The 20,788-nt window shown below is 38.8% G+C and overlaps 2 protein-coding genes across 2 annotated transcripts; both read left to right on the plus strand.

Moving 5' to 3' along the window:
* The first annotated feature begins 468 nt into the window (after window positions 1-468).
* Window positions 469-8,146, plus strand: LOC123869728 (dynein assembly factor with WDR repeat domains 1). The gene is made up of 8 exons (XM_045912728.1): window positions 469-700; window positions 1,426-1,635; window positions 3,736-3,858; window positions 4,478-4,662; window positions 5,783-5,915; window positions 6,406-6,565; window positions 6,998-7,228; window positions 7,829-8,146. The coding sequence occupies exons 1-8, from the start codon at window positions 588-590 to the stop codon at window positions 7,931-7,933; spliced, it is 1,260 nt and encodes a 419-aa protein (XP_045768684.1). The 5' UTR covers window positions 469-587; the 3' UTR covers window positions 7,934-8,146.
* A 6,393-nt stretch (window positions 8,147-14,539) lies between these two features.
* Window positions 14,540-20,644, plus strand: LOC123877220 (lysosomal Pro-X carboxypeptidase). Its single transcript, XM_045923766.1, has 8 exons — window positions 14,540-14,818; window positions 15,773-15,861; window positions 16,321-16,478; window positions 17,776-17,977; window positions 18,259-18,499; window positions 19,252-19,362; window positions 19,541-19,760; window positions 20,166-20,644. Exons 1-8 carry the CDS (start codon window positions 14,618-14,620, stop codon window positions 20,351-20,353), a joined length of 1,410 nt encoding a protein of 469 aa, XP_045779722.1. The 5' UTR covers window positions 14,540-14,617; the 3' UTR covers window positions 20,354-20,644.
* The last annotated feature ends 144 nt before the right edge of the window (window positions 20,645-20,788 follow it).

The raw sequence follows: 20,788 nt of genomic DNA on the forward strand, positions 1-20,788 counted from the left end.
ACTGCTTAAATGGAGCGATGCATCTGTCTAACGAGAAGCCTACATTGTCTCCCTAACAACAATATCTGAAGTCCTCGCCCGGTTGATTTGCTTGGACCTTGGGTTCTGGAGTGAGCTTAGCTGGCTGGAGTGATCCAGCGGGGAATTGCACCAGGGGCCTCACGTACAAAGGACGGCTATGTCTAAATACGGAAAAGAAACCCGAGAAAGAAGATGAAGAATAAAAACGAACATAACCCTGAAAATTACAGACGTGTCTGGGATTGAACCTCGGACAGCCCGAGTAAGAGCCGAAGTCTTAACCTAGGCTATCACACAGACCTAGTATAACCTACTATCTAGTATCTATTATAATACATATTATATCGATGGGCTATCACCACTTACTTGGCCAGTGCGTGATTACTTACATAAAACCTCCTTGTAAACCTCCAATAGAGCCTTCTGCCTCCGTGACCATGGCAACGACTTTATTGACATGACACAATTTTGAATTTCATTACAAAACTGAAAACTGAAAAATTGCAAAAGAAAAATACACAAAAATGGCGTTGATTTTAACATAAACTGTGTTTAATCGAATAATAATGAAGTTACTAAAGCTCCATTTGCGGTACCATCCGCCAGGGATTGTTCTGGAATACTTACAAAAAGGTGTCGTGAAGAAGAAGGACATAGATCTCCTAGATTTAAACAGCAAGTAAGATCTAAATAATAACACCAACTACCTACTTGCCTAAAGGACTTCCGAGACGGTTAAGCGCCGGCACGTAATTTTGTTTTGCTTATCATGCACCCACCAAGTAGCTTGAACCAGGCACTTTAAAAAATCTCGTGAACCGTACTAGGCAGAGAGTTGAAATTTTCACAGAATATTTGTATTTCTATCGCCGCTACAACATGGTACGGAACCTTTCGTGTCCGAGTCTGATCCGCACTTGACGGGCTTTTTTTCATTTTGTACCTGATCGTCAATCAAAAGCATAAAATCGCATCAATCACGGTCAAGCACGTAAATGCTTGATCGAGCATCAAGCAAACATTATACATTTTGCTTGGCTCAAGCAAAAATCTATGTGCTTGCCATCAAGCCATCGCTATTGAGAATCGCGTTCAAGATACGCGCGGTTCATTGCACTTGACCGTCGTGTTTTTAACCCCTGACCCAAAAAAGGGGTGTTATAAGTTTGACGTGTGTTTCTGTGTATCTGTCTGTGGCATCGTAGCTCCTAAACTAATGAACCGATTTTAATTTAGTTTTTTTTTTGTTTAAATGGTGGCTTGATCGCGAGTGTTCTTATCTATAATCCAAGAAAATCGGTTCAGCCGTTTGAAAATTATCAGCTCTTTTCTAGTTACTGTAACCTTCAATTGTCAGAAGTGTTAAATAAATTTTTAATTTACACTTGTATACTATCTTTACAGTTCAGATATAAAGGAAATAGCTAACCGCCTCTGCCAAAAGGAGCTGCTTCTGACTGAGGAGGTCCAGGACCAGTTGGAACAATGCCTGGAGACGCTGAGGAAGAGGATCGAGCACGAGGGGCCGACGGGCAAGCGGTTCTACATATACAAGACCCTGCAGACCCATGTGCTTCCTCTGACCAACGTGTGCTTCAATAAGACCGGAAACAAGTAAATATCGTCATCATCACTAACCCATTGCCAGATCACTACTGAGCACGGGTCTCTTCTCAGAATGAGAAGGGTTAGGCCATAGTCCACCATGCTGACCAAACTTCACACACTCTCAAGCATGCAGCTGTCCTTCCCATGTTTTTCTTCAGCGTCTTAAACCATTAAAGCATCGATGTATATGGATAGGCCCTTAGAAGAAAAAAAATGCGCTCACAAGTTAAAGAGAATTGGCAAAAGTCTCTGCATCACGCATCAGTCGGCCGCACACGCTTTATCGTATCGCACGTGTTTTTGACGGTCGAAAATGCCGTCATGTGCGGTCAAATCTTGCAAAAACCGTACGGAAATCCATCAAAAAAAAGATGGAATAACATTTCACTCGTAAGTATATCGTTTTCTCATTTAATTTAACGTATAAGCTGGGTATATTTTTAATTTTGCTATGATTAAATATTTGCCGCAAAAATATCGTACAATTGGAATACAGAAAGAATGGAGTCGTGTTATTTTTTTTGAAGTAAAACTTTTTATTCGCGTATGACAGACTACTTATGATCATGAATATATTTAACTATGATTGTATGTTTGTAAGTATTTAACTATGTATGTTTGTATATAATTAACTGTTTTACTATGTATGTATATTTGTACTAGTAGACTAGCGATGTTTCCGATATTCGCATCCTCACCCGCAATTGTGAAGGTTACGCATTGATTTGGGCATCCACATCTGCATCTACAATAATAATAATCAATGCGGATAGTCACGCGGATGCGGATGTTGCAAGTCGCGAAAACTATATATGTATGTTTGAGTGTATACATGCTTATATGTATTTTTTATGTATTTAACTATGTATGTTTATGTATGTGTTTAACTATTTAACGATGTGTGTATTTTGTATGTATACGTCGTACGTATGACGTAGCTATATTTTAGCGATTTTGCGGGCATCCGCATCCGCAACGGCGAAGCTGCCGCATTGATAGAGGGTTCCGTACTACAGAAGTTTTTTTGGTTATGGTTTATATTATTACATATTATTTGTGAAAATTCTTTGTTAGATTCATTACATGCTCATATCTGCACTAATAATATTTTTAACGCAAAAAAAAATTGACGAAATATTGCACAAAACAGCTCCATTCCATCCTTGATCTTTTTAATAACAGAGAGTTGACGCTCGCGTCAAATTCACTGACGAGTTCAATGACGTAATATTTATTTTTTTATAGGCTCATTTTTGTAAACGGATTTATATGGGAATGGCGTATCCTTATACATCGATGCATTAAAGCAATGAAAACGAACATAAGAAACGCTCCGAAAAATTAGAGGTGCGTGCCCGGAATCGAACCCTTAGTTAGTAGTGAGTTAGTAGTACCCTGAGTTACCGAATAGGAGGACGACGTCTCCACATCGTCCACTAGGCCATCGTTTTTTTTACCTACCTACCTGACTTTTTTTGACGGAAAATAAAAGATTCTCTTGGATCCCCTTTTTCCTGAACGAAAAAAAAATAGGTTATGTGGGATTTCTATCCACAAAACCCCGCTAAGACTCATCAAAGCTCAAAAGTCACTCGGCGGTAATTTGATCTGTGCAGTGATCACTCTAATTTAATCACATAGATAAACTCCGAACAAGGGTTTGATTGACGTATCTTGGAGGAAAAATTTGTTGTACGTAAATGATCTATTTTTACATGACTGCCCAGAAACAGGAGTGTAATGTTTTCAGGGTTTAGGTATATAGTTGGCGACAGGTCGACATGGCAATCGGGGTAAGAGGTGGGTGACGCTCCGCACACCCACACATAACCTGTGTTATCCCACATCGTGTTAGCGCGGGGGCTGTGCGGGTGAGCGGGAGGTTTCCACCCCGATTGCCATGTCGACCTGTCGCGAACTATAATGTCTGCGACTTTCTCTATTCTTCCAAAACTTCTTAATGCCTGAACAGATTTGGATGTACATATTGGGTATCGGCATCATTTCGAGTGATGGCTAGATATGCCTTTTTTGAAAAGAAAAAAATCAATATGGCAGTGGGGCAGTCGTGTTTTTAATTTTTTTTTGAATTTCAACATGTTGTAGATGTCTTTCGGGGAGCTACGACAGGACATGTAAAATATGGGACGTGGAATCAGGCAAAGAGCTGAAGACTCTCACCGGACATCAAAATGTCGTCTATTCTGTTGGCTTTAATTTCCCGGCGTGGTTAGTATAATCCAATTCCAAACAACTACTTTTTCAGCAAATGGTATTTCGCTGAAAAAGTCTGTAAGTAATTGGAATCCATAAGCGTCCCCTTATGGATTTCTCTGATAAATAGCGCTTGAAGACCTATAGGTGCAATTTACAATAGGTGCAATCAATTTACATTTTAATTAGTGACTAGTACTAGGTATAATTAGTAAATCTCCAGACAAACAGAGTCTGCTTATAAAAAATTAACTGTATTTTCCTCTATTGACAAAATTATTGCCATGCAGAGCTAACTTTTCTATGGTATAAAATTAGCCTTTTCACACTTATCTTCTAAGATCTTTTATAGATGCATTATTTAATGCCCACAACTTTATCCACGTGTATTTAGGTTTCCAAAAATCTCATGGGAACTTTTTGATTTTCCATGATAAAAAAGAGCCTATGTCATTTTCGAGATAAACTATACCCACATACCCATGCGAATTGAAATCACGTCAATCCGTTGCTTCGTTCCGAAGTGATTGCAGGACAAACCAATAAATCAACAAACAAACATTTCGAATTTATTGCATGAGGATTTGGGCAGCGGTATTACGTCTAATTATTATTGATTGTAATATTTTTATAGCACCCAAATAATAACCGGTTCCTTCGACAAAACGGCCAAGATCTGGGACCCAGACACTGGGTCGTGTCTAGCAACGCTGTATGGTCACACTGGCGAGGTGGTGGCAGCACAGTTCAGCAGCAAGGGAGACCACGCGGCCACTGGCTCTATGGACCACCTCGCTAAACTCTTCGATGCTGAAACTGGTAATCCAGCAGTTTTTCTTCTTTTTTAAGGTTCCGTACCTTAAAAGGAAAAACGACGCCCTTATAGGATCACTTTGTTGTCTATCTGTCTGTCCGTCCGTCCGTCCATCCGTCGTGTCTGTCAAGAAAACCTAGGAGGATTCTTCCCGTTGACCTAGAATCACGAAATTAGGTAGGTCTTATAATAGCACAAGTAAAATAATAAATCTGAAAACCGTGAATTTGTGGTAACTACATCATTAAAAAAAATTAAATGTATTTAAATTTTCAAAGTAAGATAACTATATCAAGTTTGGTATCATATGAAAGGGCTTTACCTGTACATTCTAAAACATTTTTATTTATTTTTTTGAATAACAGTTTTTGATTTATCGTGCAAAATGTCGAAAAAAAATACCCGAGTACGGAACCCTTGGTGCGCGAGTCTGACTCGCACTTGGCCGGTGGTAAGTAATGATGCAGTCTAAGATGAAAGCGGGCTAACCTGGAAAGAGTATGGCAGTTGTCATTAAACTCAACTCTTTTGGTTTCTACAAAACTTCGTACCGGAACGCTAAATCGCTTGGCAGCACGGCTTTGCCGGTAGGGTGGTAACCACGGCCGAAGCCTCACACCAGACCAGACCAGAAATTTAGAAATTATAAAATTCCAAACCCCTGCCGGGAATGGAACCCGGGACCTCCCACTAATAACACCACAGCGCTTACCACTGCGCCAGGGAGGCCGGCAATAATCTTCTTATGAATGACATCATCAAAGTATTTCTTCACTATCTCTATCACTCCCGCTTAGCGTACTTTCATTCAAACTTCCATCGCTAGTTAACCCTCTCAGGGGTAGAATTTCAAAATACACGTATTTTTTCATTTTTAAGCAACAGTTTAATACTCCAATGATTATCTTGAAAAAATTACGAACTACTAACTTTCATCCTTGTAGGAAGTTTCCAAAAATCTTTTCTTAATTGACGCTATAAAAGGAACCTACTACTAAAATTTCAAGTTTCTCACCCCAGCAATTAAGCCTATACGTTGATATATCTATGAGTCAGTCAGTCAGTCAGTACAAATAGTATTATGAATCGCAAAATAATCTTTCTATTGCTATTATTTTCTAACAGGCACTGAAATACATAGCTATGCGGGACATACAGCTGAGGTGATCGCCTTGCAGTTTGACCCGAACGAGGGTCACAGACTCATCACAGGATCTTTTGATGGGACCATTTCCTCGTGGGACACCAGAGAGAAAGAGTTTGTACAGTAATTTATCTTAGATTAACATGTAAGCTCTTTAAATAAAACCTCAAGTGTCAACAAAGTCAAGTCAAGGAATGATTGCTCGAACATTTAGTTAGGCGTTAATAATGACAATCTTTCAAAATTTTACTAAGCTAATTTTCATGTGAAATGCTGTAAAATGGTACACAATCTCATCATGATTCTCTTACCCTTCTAACTTTTAATTATTTTTTTCTTTTTTCCTCTTTTACTCTTTTCTCTTCTTATCATTATATCCCTAAGAATATGGCCGTACCTACCATTATTTACCTCTTAGCGACGAATGGCAGCTCTGTCTTTCATACGGATTAATTAGCAATATTTAAAGATTTTAACCTTTATACTTATATTGGTATAAATACCAGTTAACTCCTATAAAGATTAATCAAACAAAGAGGTTATAATCTAACTGGCTAACCTTTTAATCGATTAATGGGTCCTCGCTTAATGCTTATTATTTCAGTCGAGTATCAGTTTTTCGTGGACACGAAGGCGAGATCTCCAACGTGCAGTTCAACTGGGACAGTTCCCTGGTGGGCTCCGCTTCTCTGGACGGCAGCGCCAAGCTGTGGGACGCGCGCAGCACCGCCTGCCTCGCCACCGTCGCGTCACATACTGATGAGGTAACCTTCACCTTGGAGTATACCCCTGGGACAGTTCCCTGGTGGGCTGCACTTCCCTGGACGGTAGCGCGAAGCTCTGGAACATTTTGTTTTTTGGGATCCAATACACCACAGGTAGGACTTATCACTATCAAAGAATGTCGAATTGTGTGACTACTTCATTTCTTCTTCTTTGTTAGACCATAATTATTGTTGAACATAGGCATAACCAAGCTTGTGAGAAGAATGGCGTGCATGGGAGGAGGAGTGCAAGCTTGGTTATGTCGTAGGACCAGGATGATTGTCTTCCAATTTGATTTACCGACTGCCAAACTAGGATCGTCCCTGAAGTGTGAACTAGACTCATTTGCAGAACCCCGATAGTGGAGGCGTATCATTCAGTTAGTGAGTTTTCATAGTATTTTCAAGTTTTATACTGTCTTCTTTCCACAGGTGCTGGACATCTGCTTCGACTGGGCTGGGCAGCGCGTGGCCACGTCGTCCAGCGACAACTCTGCGCGCGTGTACGATGTTCGTGCAGATTTCAGGGAACTTGCCGTCATGAAGGGACATAGGGAGGAAGTGTCCAAGGTGTGCTTCAGTCCGGCGGGCGGCTGTCTCTTGACCGCCTCAGCAGATCGCAGCGCGAGGGTGTGGAGCACCACCACGGGCAACTGTTTACAGGTAAATACCAGGCGGTGCGAGGCCGTGTGGGGAAGTCCCTACTAATACGTCCATCTTATGATAATCAACCCCGTCCGGGGTCTTTTTTCAAAAGGCCTCCCTGGCGCAGTGGTAAGCGCTGTGGTCTTATTAGTGGGAGGTCCCGGGTTCGATTCCCGGTAGGGGTATGGAATTTTATAGTTTCTATATTTCTGGTCTGGTCTGGTTGGGAGGTTTCGGCCGTGGCTCGTTACCACCCACCCAACGATTAGCGATTCCATACGATGCCGCGTACAAACCAAAGGAGTATAGGTTAATGAAAACTGCCATACCCCTTCTACGTTAGCCCGCTTCCATCTTAGACTGCATCATCATTTACCACCAGGTGAGATTGCAGAAGGGTTAACTGGTATCTGAATAAAAAAAAAAAAAAAACGGCTCGCATTCTATTCACATCACGTGCGTCACGAACAGTGCCCTAAGTCATTCTATCGGAATATCAAATTCCAGCCCGATCCATCAAATACTTAGTTAGCGATGTGCGTTGATAGATCCAGTCAGTCCGTCTGTCAGTCAGTCAGTCTACTATTTCTTTAAAAATAGGATTGTTCTTATTGTCAGGTGCTGTCAGGGCATCAGGGTGAGATCTTCTCGTGCGCGTTCTCGTACGCCGGCGACGCCATCATCACGGCTTCCAAGGACAACACCTGCAGGATCTGGAGGTGACTCGACTGGTGGTTGGGGCCCAGTGGCCACGGTGGACAGGCGATATAGATATAGTTCAACGATATGTTACCATTATATTATTGTGATCTACCAAGACTCAAGACCTACCAAGAATGGTAAAACTTAAAAAAAATCGGCCAAGTGCGAGTCAGACTCGCGCAACGAGGGTTCCGTACTATGGTATATTTCCCGACGTTTTGCACGATTTAAATCTAAAACAATTACTTATGCATAAAAATAAACAAAAATCTATTTTAGAATATACAGGTAAAGTCCTTTCATATGATACCCCATTTGGTATAGTTAGGTATCTTACTTTGAAAATTGAAAATACTAAGTAATTATTTGTTCATGAACACATTTTAATTTTTTTTCAAATTCAAATTCAAATTCAAAATATTTTTATTCGAAAATATTTTTATTCAAAATATTTTTGTGATGGAACCACTGTTTTCAGATTTTTTCTTTTCCTTGTGCTTCTCCCTACCTACCTGCCAGATTTCATGATTCTAGGTCAATGGGAAGTACCCTATAGATTTTCTTGACAGACGGACAGACAGACAACAAAGTGATTCTATAAGGTTTCCTTTTTCCTCCTGAGGTACGGAACCCTTGAAATGTAGCTTTGTGCATTATTATTAACGCTGGTCATACACGATCAATTTTACCGTCAAGCTTGCAGAGGATTGAAGCGTAAACTGATAACCATATACCGTCAAGTTTAGGGCGCCGCTGTCAAACTTGACAAACTTGACGATAAACTTGATTGTGTTAGGGCTACAATAGACGCACAGAGTACATTATAATAGGCGGACTGCAGGCTTGTAATTGCGTCGATATTATCAAGACACACGGTCGTGTGTCGAAGCCAAGTTCGTATAAGAATCTTATAAGAACGGCGACAGACGGCCAGTGTGTATATTACACGAACCATCTCAAGCCACTTTTGACCCCCCCATAACTCAGAAACTATTAAACCTAAACATTTGTGATTTTGCATATCTATTAAAATCCATTTGAACGTTTAGAATACCAAATTTCATGACAAAATCTTTTGTAGTTATTGAGTTATCAAGGTCTGAAAAGTGCCATTTTTAACACTCACTCACTCACTCATCAAAAACCTAACCTACTTCCAGGTGAGTTAGAAACTTGAAATTTGGTATAGTGATAGATAATTAGGTGTAAACAAAGGAAAAAATCAGAAAATAGCAAATTATGTTTTAATATGTCATATATTATACGACAAAGTTATTCGTGGAGCTGGTAGAGAACAGCAAGTATGGGTGAGGTGCACATTTTAACTTTGTAAAACTGTGTAATTACCTACTTTCACAATGAATAGCAACGCATTTGTTTATGCTCATCTTTATAGATCCTTAAACTTAGACCAAAGCCATAAGTGCTTTGGTCGCAGGTTCGAATCCAGAAATTATGAATTAATCGGTATTGAAGGCAGTTATTTCATATTGTACCTACCTACTTGAAAACAAACAATAATAGACCATATCACAGGTATGTGTTGTCTAATATATACTAGCTGATGCCCGTGACTTCGTCCACGTGGATTAAAATTTTTTTAAAAATCCCGTGGGAACTTTGATTTTCCGGGACAAAAAGTAGCCTATATCAGATTGATCCGTTGCTCCATTGCGACGTGATTGAAGGACAAACCAACAAAAAAATATTCGCTTTTAACATGGGTAGTGATGGGTGATTTACTTCCAAAGGAAATAACATAATATTATAACTACATAATATTATAATATACTGACGACCTGCCTCAGTTTTGCTCGGCTTCGACAGGTAGAATAATAAGAATACAAACTAAGTATTCACAGAATTGAATTTCGGTTGTATGTTTTTGTAAGGAGTTATCTGAGAAGATAAAAGTTATGTACCTACCTAAAGGTAGTAAGTAGTACTCGTATTGAAAGTGAAACCACACCATTTAAATGAGCAGTCAGACATATTATAGGTAATAAAAAACCAGGAATTTGAATCAGAATAGTGCACATGTTGCACTCCCATGACAGTACAGAAAAAACCAGCCAAGTGAGAGTCAGACTCGCGCACCGAGGGTTCCGTACTACAGAAGTAAAACGGTAAGAATCACTTTTGTTATCAAACCGCAAAACTAACTTTGTTTATACAGGTTTATCGTTAATATCAAAAACTATACTAGCTAGAGCATTGGTTTTATTTTTCCTGTAAAACATACATAAACCTTTATTAACCATAATTATTTTTTACCATTTGGTACGGACCCTTAAAAAAAATATTTTGAAAGGAAATGGAGACGGCATAGATTTCATATATATTTTAGGGTTCCGTACTCGAAGGGTACCTGCGGCACCCTATTACTAGGCCTTCGCTGTCCATCCGTCTGTTCGCACATCCACGTCTGTCTATCAACGTTTCTCATGAATTGCAATAGGTAATATTTCTATTGCCATTATAATAACAAATAACAAAAGCCTAGCTAACCTCTATGAAAATTAAAAAATACATAGTATTGTACCGTACGTACCATAGTACGATGGTACGGAACCCTTCGTATGCAAATCTGACTGGCACTTGACCGGTTTTTAAAGCGCCTTTGAAATTAGAAATGTACAGTTAGATATGTTAGTCAGTCAAAAGGTTTAGATGCTCGGGGTGCGGGGGGTAGTAGCCCATCGTAAAAGACTTGAGCAGGTAGCCGACCCGTCGCGGGCGATCTTATTACTTGACAGTTGACACAGTACGGTGTGGTACGGTCCACCCACAGAATACTTTGTAAATATAGAAAAGTACTGTCATTAAGCTCTGACAGCTCTTACGTGTGATTTTGGCTTGCATTTCACTCCGTATTCTGAGTATTATCGCGTAATAAATCCAGACAAGTGATAGGGCTTACTATTTATTTTAATCGTCGTGTTACATTGGCGCCATTCTGGGCTTTTAGATATATGTTGTTCTTTTCGTGGTTTGTTCCATCATCATGTTTTTAAACTTCTATTTTACCTCTCAGGGGTTGAATTTTCAAAAATTATTTCTGAGCTGATGTCTGCGTTATAATATTATCTACCTGTATGCCTTTTAGCCCGACTCATTCAGTAGTATGACTTGAGCGTTGATAGATCAGTCAGTCAGTCAGTAACCTTTTCATTTATGTGCTTAGATTGGGATTCAGAAATATTTGTTTGATAATTTTAATACATGAAGAAAAGTCAACTTTACAAAAAATTATGATATCCCACCAAAAACATAAATGTAAAAATGGAGCCAAGTTCGGAATTGAGGAATATATTAGTTTAAATAATTAAGAGAAATCGACTTTACAAAAATTTATGATATCCCACCAAAAACATAAATGTGAAAAAGAAGCCAAATTCTCTAAAAAGCGATGGGTTTAAGCTTCGCCGATAAAAGCATTGATATCTAGATAGGTGCCAAGTTATATATAAGGTCTTTGTATAGTTCCTACAAGAATGTACAAGGAGCTTTGATTGCTTTCAAATATTTTATATGTTATTAAATACATATAACTTGGCAAGTGTGAATATTTAGTTAATCACATTTAACATTTAATATGAAATATAGTTCAAGCTTAATAATGTACTTGGCAAGTTTTCATCTACATATACATCAATTATTCATGGGGAAAAAACTTGCCAAGTGCATTATTAAGCTTGAACTATGTTTCATATTAAACGTTAAATGTAATTTACTGAATATTCACACTTGCCAAGTTATATGTATTTAATAACACAAAAAATATTTGAAAGCAATCAAAGCTCCTTGTACATTCTTGTAGGAACTATACAAAGACCTTATATATAACTTGGCACCTATCTAGATATCAATGCTTTTATCGGCGAAGCTTAAACCCATCGCTTTTTAGAGAATTTGGCTTCTTTTTCACATTTATGTTTTTGGTGGGATATCATAAATTTTTGTAAAGTTGATTTCTCTTAATTATTTAAACTAATATATTCCTCAATTCCGAACTTGGCTCCATTTTTACATTTATGTTTTTGGTGGGATAATTATTATAAGTTACCAAACGAAATGCACGCTTGAAGACGATAAGTTCAACTGCATGCAGTTAAGTGCGGTTGCAAATGATTGCAAGCGTGCTGTCCGTCTGATGGGGCCTTAAATAGTTTTATCATGAAGAATGTACCTATATTTCTTACGTAATTAGTAATTACCTACTTATTTAATAAAAATGTACAGTTAAATTTCTTGTAAAATGTGGCTTTGTGCACTACTGAATAGTTTCACAGAATTTAACTATTTATAGTAAAATATTTGCATAAAATAAAATTTAAATACCTAAGTGAATGTACTGATTTAATTTAAATACCTATAAGATTAGATAGGTACTAGGTACCTATTAATCAAGGCAAATGTTATTTCATCCATACGAAATCATTTCAGGTACCTAATAAATAAAAATAACAATATAAGGACAGGAAATCGTTATGGATACCTACCCAGAGTTCTAAGTAATGCCTAGGTATCTACCTGCCTATGTAATAAACATGATAAATAGTACTTAATTAAATAGGTACCTACCTAATAACCGTTATGAGCGTATGTACCTATTTTAGGTAAGTAGGTATGCTCTCCCGCTCGCAGCCAAAGGTCAAATCGGTTGATAACAGAATCGGGTAGGTACAGTCGACGACTATCTGGTAAGTATATTCCATGATTTGAATTGTTAACTGGAACTATATGCCGAGGTCAATGACTTTTGTGGCCTTGATTTTTCATACTTACTTCTCCACCTACCCACCTCCCTTCCTTAGGGGCGCCTTCAAAGCCGCAAAGTGCGGCTGCAGCCCTGCGGCCGTGCTTCGTTGTAAATCCATGCTTGATGCTATGCTTCCGTGAATGATGTCGGTTAAAAAAAATTCACCGCGTTCACCGCAAACACCGTTGTGTATTAATAATTACGTTATGACCACAAGCGGAAGACTTAAAATAGATAAATAATACTTATAAGTAATCTAATAACTATGCTTAACCATATAAAATAGTAAAGTACATAAAATATCCTGTGGTTACCATTTACCGCATAGTAACTAAACTTTTTTATGGCTTAGCAATACGCGCTGAGATACCAAGACGTTTTGATGCATTTTATGACACAATAGCCAATGATTTTCCCAATGCAATAAATGTTGCTACTAGCGGCCATCAATGTAGGTACCTAATCCTATGTAGAGAGAGTGCCAGCGAGGGCCAGATCTTTGTTATTTTATAAAAGCTGAAAGTTTATCTGCGCAGGGAACGATCAGCGATTATGAAGTTTGTTTGAATCAAGGTGGCTTTGAGAGATAACAGGTAAAAAAGGTGTAAAAATCTTAAGTAAGTATATCAAAGTATAGAATGTATTTTTTTATGTTTTCTTCGGAATAGTATTAGAAACCACGTCATGCATTGCCAGACACATAGAATCGTGGCAACCCCCTGCCAGACACCCGTAAAGCTGTTCAAGGGTGTCTGGCAGGGTGTAACTATAGTCTGGCTGTATATGTATGTATAAGCTTCTTGATTACCACTGACAGAATATAATATACTATCTAGTGCAATATTGCAGAAAGGTTCTATGTATGTAATAATTAACTTATTATTGTCCTTGAAGTTATTATGATCCACCAATGTACATTGTAATTTGTAATGTGGTTGTATAAAGTGAATCGGTCAATTTGCTATCGGATGTCACTTTAGCTGACTACTGTAGGTACATTACGTCACTACTCACTATGTACCGACTACTGACAACCAAGTGTGTACTAGAGATGGGCTTTGTTGCTACATTTGAATCATTTTCATTTTGTGAAATTATTTTTTTTTCAGGTGATTTTTCACGAAAAATGATTTCTCAATTTGCTACATTCATTTATCAAGAAATTATAATGAAGATCAATAGCACTGCTATTTATCACAGGTGGTTTTTCAAGTAATTTTTCGTTCTTTGTTTTTTCTATAAAAAAAATTGAAGATATCAACTTTTGTTAAGTTAATTTAGCTGTTTAACTCTTTCTAACCCTCAGCTATGCAAGTGTTCTGCTTGTACAATGGTTTAGTTCATTTAGTTCGGGGTTAAAAGCATGCGCGTGCGAAATTTAAAAAATCGGTCAAGTTCGAGTCGAACTCGCACACGAAGGGTTCCGTACCTAAACTATAAGAAATAAAACTTAATTTTTGTTTAATTTTCATGGCAGCCATTTTGAAATTTTTATTTCACATGTTGACTCATTGATTTTTGGCACATGACTTTTGAAGGAGCGAAAATTTGATTTTCTTCAACGAAATGTTTCATTTTCGGACAACTACGTAATTGAACTCGATGTTTTTCCTTTCTAACACGCAGGGATGCTAGTGTTCCCTCTCAAGTTTAAAGAGTAAAACAGAATTAAGCTTTGTAATAGTAATTTTCAAATGTGAGATTTTGCATCACGGATATTCACAGATACTTCAAGTAAGATGCAAGTGCTACTTATTTAATATGAAAAGGCTTTTAACGTGATTTTTCACATGCTATCTATGAAATGGTCCATCTCTAATAGTTTATACCTACCGGCCATACATAACACACTATTTACCGGCTCACTCAGTGTTTATTATTGCAGTGCCAGTTGCCACCGGCAGTGCCGGCCGTTCGTACTCGTATAACATACATCTTCTATCATGATAAACGTTAAAGTTTTAAGTTTTCTATTACTATTAGGTGGTGTGAACTGTGAATACAAGTATGAAACGAAATGGTTTAAAGTCCCGTTGGATCATTTCGGGTACCAGAGGAACGAATCTTTCAATATAAAGTATTTGGAAAATGAAGAGCACTGGGATCGGGGAGGTGGACCCATATTTTTTTACACGGGCAATGAGGTAAGAATTTATTTTATTTTAACGAAGTTAATTGCATTAAAACAAGGGCAATGTTAGGCTATAATTAATGAGAAGAAGCAAAACTACTGCCCGTTCACAAAAAGCTACAAACCCAAAAAAAAAAAAACACTTTTTAAATTATCATAATATTATTTTAGTAAAAACTTGGACTAAAAAGAATTGCTGCAATAGGACCAAAGTTATCAGTTTGGTCCGAGTAGCATACTTTTTAAGAAACAAATATTTTTTGGCGATAATTCGAAATCTATTTTTTTGGAGGTACCTACAGACTTTTCTGTCTTTTTCTCAGGTCTTTTTACAGGAAAAAAATAGTGTTAACGAACCACTTTTTTTAATATTTATATTTTCTTTGATAATAGTTAGGTAAAAGATTTAAAATGGATATATTTGTGTAAATAGGTTGACGTACTCTCAACAATGTGCTCGCTGATGCGTTATCGTTTTTGTTGTTCAAATAAACAATCGAGCATTGGCCACTATCAATCGTGCTATCAATCGTGACTTTATTATTACATCACAATCTAGAAAAGTAAGTAATAGACCGTTACATATTTTATTCAGGTAAGTATATGAGTTTCGGGAATTTCAAACTATTAAGGGCCTCGTCCCAGAATGAGAAGGGTTTGACCACAAGAGTAGATATCCATATCGGTAGTGGTGTGCATAGGATCCTAAGTCAGGGTAGGCATTAGTTCTTCTTTTATGTCTCTATAGCCTGCACGCCACCTGTAATATTGAAAAATGACTTCAGCAGTCGGTTTCGCAGCACGTTGAGCAATGTCGATTACTCTGGTTCTTCTACGGATCTTCTCATTTCTGATTTGACCACGTAGAGAAACTACAAGCATCACCAAAGTAACAACCCTTTAATAGATATACACAGATATATAGATAGATACATAGATTTCACTTGTTTATTTTTATCATCGGCAGGGTCAAATCGAGACATTTGCTCAGCACACTGGCTTCATGTGGGACATCGCGCCTGACTATAACGCCAAGTTGGTTTTTGCAGAACACAGGTTCGTAAATTAACCATACAGCTACATCTCTGCTTTCTGCACCCGGCCTGTAGCAAAGTCTTGACGTGGCACTGAAGCCCTACAAGTCGGAGGTTCGGTCCCAGGCACGCACTTCAAACTTTTCGGAGTAATGGGCGTTTTAAAGCATCACTTACTTAATCGGCGAAGGAAAGCATCGTCAGGAAACCTGGATGCCTGAGAGTTCTTCATCATGTTCTCAAAAATGTGTGACGCGCCAGGCAAGCGTGGCAGACTATTTCCTAAAACCTCTCATTCTGAGACTCGAGCCAGCGACGAGTTGATCATTATGAGGATGGTTTTTTAAAATTTATAGACTAGCGTTTGGCTGCAATCAGTTCAGCTGGCAAATGATGACGCATCCAGATGGATCGCGTTTGCCTAGAAGATATAGATATGATTCCCAATTCCCTGATATTTACGGATTTTTATTTTGGCCAGGTACTATGGACAGTCCATGCCCTTCGGTAATAAATCTATGGACAAAGAGCACCTTGGGTACCTGACGTCGTCCCAGGCCCTGGCGGACTACGCTGATCTCATCAACTATCTGCAAGGCGATAGGTTGAAGCCTAAATACCCCGTCATCGTTTTTGGAGGTAAATACAGGGTGGTTAACCGTGGTAACCTAGTGGCTTAGTCATCCACCTCCTATTAGGAAGGTCGGGGGTTTGGGCACGCAATTCAAACTTTCAGAGATGCAATTAATCATTTTGTTTTTTTTATTTTGTTCCATTACAAGTTAGCTTTTAAATGCGATCTCGCCTGATGGTAAGAGATGATGCAATCTAAGATGGTAGCGGGATAACTTGGAAAGGGTTTTGGAAGTTCAACCCATACCCAATATCGGTTTCTACTCCGCAACGTAAGCTAGGTAATCACTTGCTTTAAAAGTGAAGGAAATCATTGTGAGGAAACCTGCCTGCCTGAGAGTTCTCCAGAAAATCCTTAAGGTATCTGAAGTCTGTCAATCTGTCTGAACGTCAATGGCAATAGGGTATTTTACACCTAGTGAGAAATGATCTAAAAATATTTATTTACGATAGTTTAGGCAATAAGAAAACGGGAAGTGTAAGTATCAGTTCACAAAATTATAAAATAAATTTTATATTTTAATTCGAAATTTTCACTCTTTTTTATCTGTGCAACAATTATGCGAACCGCTAGCCGCCTATGTACCCGCCATATTACTACGTCATCATGTCAGTAAATCCTTCCCTTTCTAATTGCATGACCACAGTACAAAAGGCCTAAGAATCGAACTGCATGAATTTGGGATTACTGATGCATGGATTAAATAGTTTGGGCTCCCCAATCTAAAAATACTTTTCATCTTTGCGTGAGGCACATGGTTTTTTTTCTTTACATTAGTCATTTATTTTTCATCAACAAGCGTGTTATGGAACGATATTTTTAGCCTAATGGGGAACAAGGGAACCATAGACAATTTCCTATACTGTATGCGTAAAATGGAACCCAATTTGGCTTGACTGACAAGTGACATTAGAAAATCGGCACGAACATTTGTTCCTGCCTACTCTGTGAGTTTAGTTTACTATACCGATGACGTCATAACATGGCATCTAGGTAGCATAGCTGCCGTTTTCGTCAACTTGCGCGCGAAAATTTAAAATGCAAAATTTAAATTCATTTTTTTGGTACTTATCGATTGAATAAAATTTAAAAAAAAATTCTAGTGGTAAATTATCACCTTAGGATTAAATTGAGACACTTTTCAAAAAAGAGTAAAATACCCTATTCGCACTGTTCGAAATTCGAATACTTTAGTGTTCAGGCACTAAGGGAGCTTTTTGAACGCTGCCTAGGCGTACACGGCCCAGGCAAGGATTGGATTACAGATCTGCAATAATAATAGGATCATTTCTATCCGTCCAGGTTCCTACGGTGGAATGCTATCAGCCTACTTCCGCATGAAGTACCCTCACCTGGTCACCGGAGCCATCGCAGCGTCAGCTCCAATACACATGTACCCAGGAATGGTACCCTGCGACGTGTTCAGCAGAATCGTCACCTCCAGCTTCAAGGTTGCCAACCAGAAATGCGTGGACAATATAAGGAGGTCGTGGAGTGAGTTGAGGTACATTTTGAGGGTTTACAAAAATAGGTTAATTGTTGTTCTTGAGATAAAATAGCCCGTTGGGTCGGATTACTGTGTTAGGATGATGAGAATAAAAAGCTTTTTCGTGAGGAAATTCTGTCATGGATACCATCCCCCACGGTGGAGTACAGGACCTAATCTAACCAACAAAGCTGACCACGACGTGAAATAATAGATCATACACGTAATTCTTTATTATGCCTCAGTGTTTTGGTCTCCTGGAAATCTGTTTAAAACTTCTCTTGCACTTATTTCCACAGAACATTTCTTGCAAGTCAGAACAACAGCGATTGGTTGAAAACCACCTGGAACCTCTGCGAGCCCATCAAAAATTCCACAGACATTCAAACCCTGATGGACTACCTTCAGTCTATGTATGAAACCCTGGCCATGGTGAACTACCCGTTCCAGTCGGACTTCCTGATGCCCTTACCAGCGCAGCCTGTTAGAGTTGTGTGCCAGTATCTGAGTGAAAAGTTGAATGGAACACATCTTTTGGAGGTACAGAAACAAAATCAATATAGGCACTTTTATTTTACGTACCTAACCCATCATAATGACTTATCATAACATGGCCCAAGGGATTAGCAAGCTGAAGTGGCAGAGAGCGGTCTATGTTTGTGGCAGAACTAAAGGCCTAAGGGCGTGTTCTAGAGTGGTACCGGTAAACGCAGTGTGAGACGAAATCCAGCTTCCTGGATCGACAACTTTTTTTTTATTCAGATACAGGCTAGCCCTTGACTGCAATCTCACTTGGTGGTAAATCATGCAGTCTAAAATGGAAGTGGGCTAACCTGGAAGAGGTATAGCAGTTTTTATTAAACCCAACTGTAAAAAGGTGGCCGAAAGTGGATGGATAAGAAAGAAAGAGGACCATGTAATATGGTAGCGCGTTAAAACCATATACCTATCCTTAGTAGACGCATACAAGCTGATGGATAACCCTCTATCAGTACCTATGCTATGTATGTAGGCTTTGTAGGATGTAGGGGGACTCTACCACCGCCGTCCAGTTTAGAAAAATGATTCTACTTAAAAGAGCTGGCAAAAAACTTAGCAGGCATCCACGGTTTTTAGACATATAATATGGTAATTTTGCTGTGGTCAAACACTTGGGTTGGTGTGTAAACTACTTAAGAGTTTTTTGAAACTAAAATTATGACGGATTTCAGTAAGTACTGAATCAGATTTATTGGAATTCAGGAGTTGCACTTTATTTACAATCTTATATTTCTATATAATTTCTTTTTCAGGCTATAGGAAAAGTTCTGCAAGTATACGCAAACTACACTGGAAAAGCCAAGTGTGTGGACTATAAAAACAGCGATTACACTAACCTAGACGCGAGTGGATGGGACTATCAGGTAAGGTCAAGCACCATTATTTGATTCATTTCATTGTAAGTAACTATTACCATTATTGTACCTATCTTCTGATCTTTGTTGTAGTTACCAAATCCAAAATTTCGATATCCAGTTCTTCTGAAACTTTCATAGAAGCGGATCCAAAATGCCGGCTTACCTTTGACTTTCGGTTTTTCAGGCCTGCACAGAAATGATCATGCCGATGTGCACGATGGGCAAAGAATTCGACATGTTCGAACCTTCGCCGTGGAACTTCACCAAATACTCGGAAGACTGCCACAAGAAATACAACGTGTATCCTCGCCCTGATGCTGCGAGGATAGAGTATGGAGGAGACAGGATCAAGGCAGCGTCAAATATTGTCTTCAGTAATGGACTGTTGGATCCTTGGGCTGGAGGTTACTATTCTATTTTTTAATTGGTTTTCAATTTTATGGGTACTGGATAGGTACTACTTATAAGATTGTTATAAGAATACAACGTGTATCCTCGCCCCAATGCCGCGAGGATAGAGTATGGAGGAGACAGAATAAAGGCAGCGTTAAATATCGGATTAGGGGATAGGTAGGTATACCTACTGGGGAAAAATTGTGTGCCAGGTGCCAGGTTGACGTCCGCCTTTCCAAACCAAAGTCTTGTAGAGAGAGAGAGGTCATTTACGTGAAAAAACTACCTACCGTGATCATAACGGCACGCCTTAATACCTAAGTGCCTATACCTACCTGAAGAATCAAAAAGCACTGATGTAAAAATTAGGTATGAACTATGAAACCGGTCGTAGTAAAGTTTATTTTTGCTTCCAGGCGGAATCCTCAATAGCATCAGCAGCACAGTGACGGCGGTGGTGATCATCGACGCGGCGCACCACCTCGACCTGATGGCTGCCAACCCTAACGACCCGGAGACCGTGAGGATGGCCCGCGCCATCCACCGCCAGAACATCGACAAGTGGCTGAGGGACTTCCGCGAGGAACGATCCAAAAGACACTGAAATTAAAATATTAGTCACTTCCACTTTTAATATGGGTACCTTCAGGTCAAGAGTGAATAGGAAATTTATAGGCAAGCGCGGAGCATCTTAGGCTGCATCATCACTTGCTAGCAGGTCTGATTGTAGCCAAGCGCTGTAAATTTAAAAAAACATAGTAGGGTACCTCCCTACCATATAGGTACTTAGGTACCTTCTTGTTCCCAGTTAGAAATTAGAGTCAGTGAAATTTTTTGATATTATTTAATGTGATACCTATACTACTAATTGTATTAAATTTTTTTTTTTAAACTCCTTAATTTTTTATTTTAACTGTAGCGGTTGCCACATTCACAAGATGTCGCTTCTAAATTCAATCAATCAACAACGCTCGATACATGAACTCCAGCCTAATAACTAATGACCCACGGCCTAGATGGCAGCACGGGTAGCTTAATT

The sequence above is a fragment of the Maniola jurtina genome, chromosome 2, assembly GCF_905333055.1.
Source record: "Maniola jurtina chromosome 2, ilManJurt1.1, whole genome shotgun sequence".
NCBI lineage: Eukaryota > Metazoa > Arthropoda > Insecta > Lepidoptera > Nymphalidae > Maniola > Maniola jurtina.

Excerpts from the sequence above, each read along its gene's own strand:
- LOC123877220 (XM_045923766.1), top strand. The coding sequence starts at position 14,618 with ATGATAAACGTTAAAGTTTTAAGTTTTCTATTACTATTAGGTGGTGTG. Across the intron at positions 16,479-17,775 it reads CCCCGTCATCGTTTTTGGAG|GTTCCTACGGTGGAATGCTA; the intron begins GTAAATACAGGG and ends CTATCCGTCCAG. Across the intron at positions 18,500-19,251 it reads ATGGAACACATCTTTTGGAG|GCTATAGGAAAAGTTCTGCA; the intron begins GTACAGAAACAA and ends TTTCTTTTTCAG.
- LOC123869728 (XM_045912728.1), top strand. The coding sequence starts at position 588 with ATGAAGTTACTAAAGCTCCATTTGCGGTACCATCCGCCAGGGATTGTT. Across the intron at positions 4,663-5,782 it reads ACTCTTCGATGCTGAAACTG|GCACTGAAATACATAGCTAT; the intron begins GTAATCCAGCAG and ends ATTTTCTAACAG. Across the intron at positions 6,566-6,997 it reads TCGCGTCACATACTGATGAG|GTGCTGGACATCTGCTTCGA; the intron begins GTAACCTTCACC and ends TTCTTTCCACAG.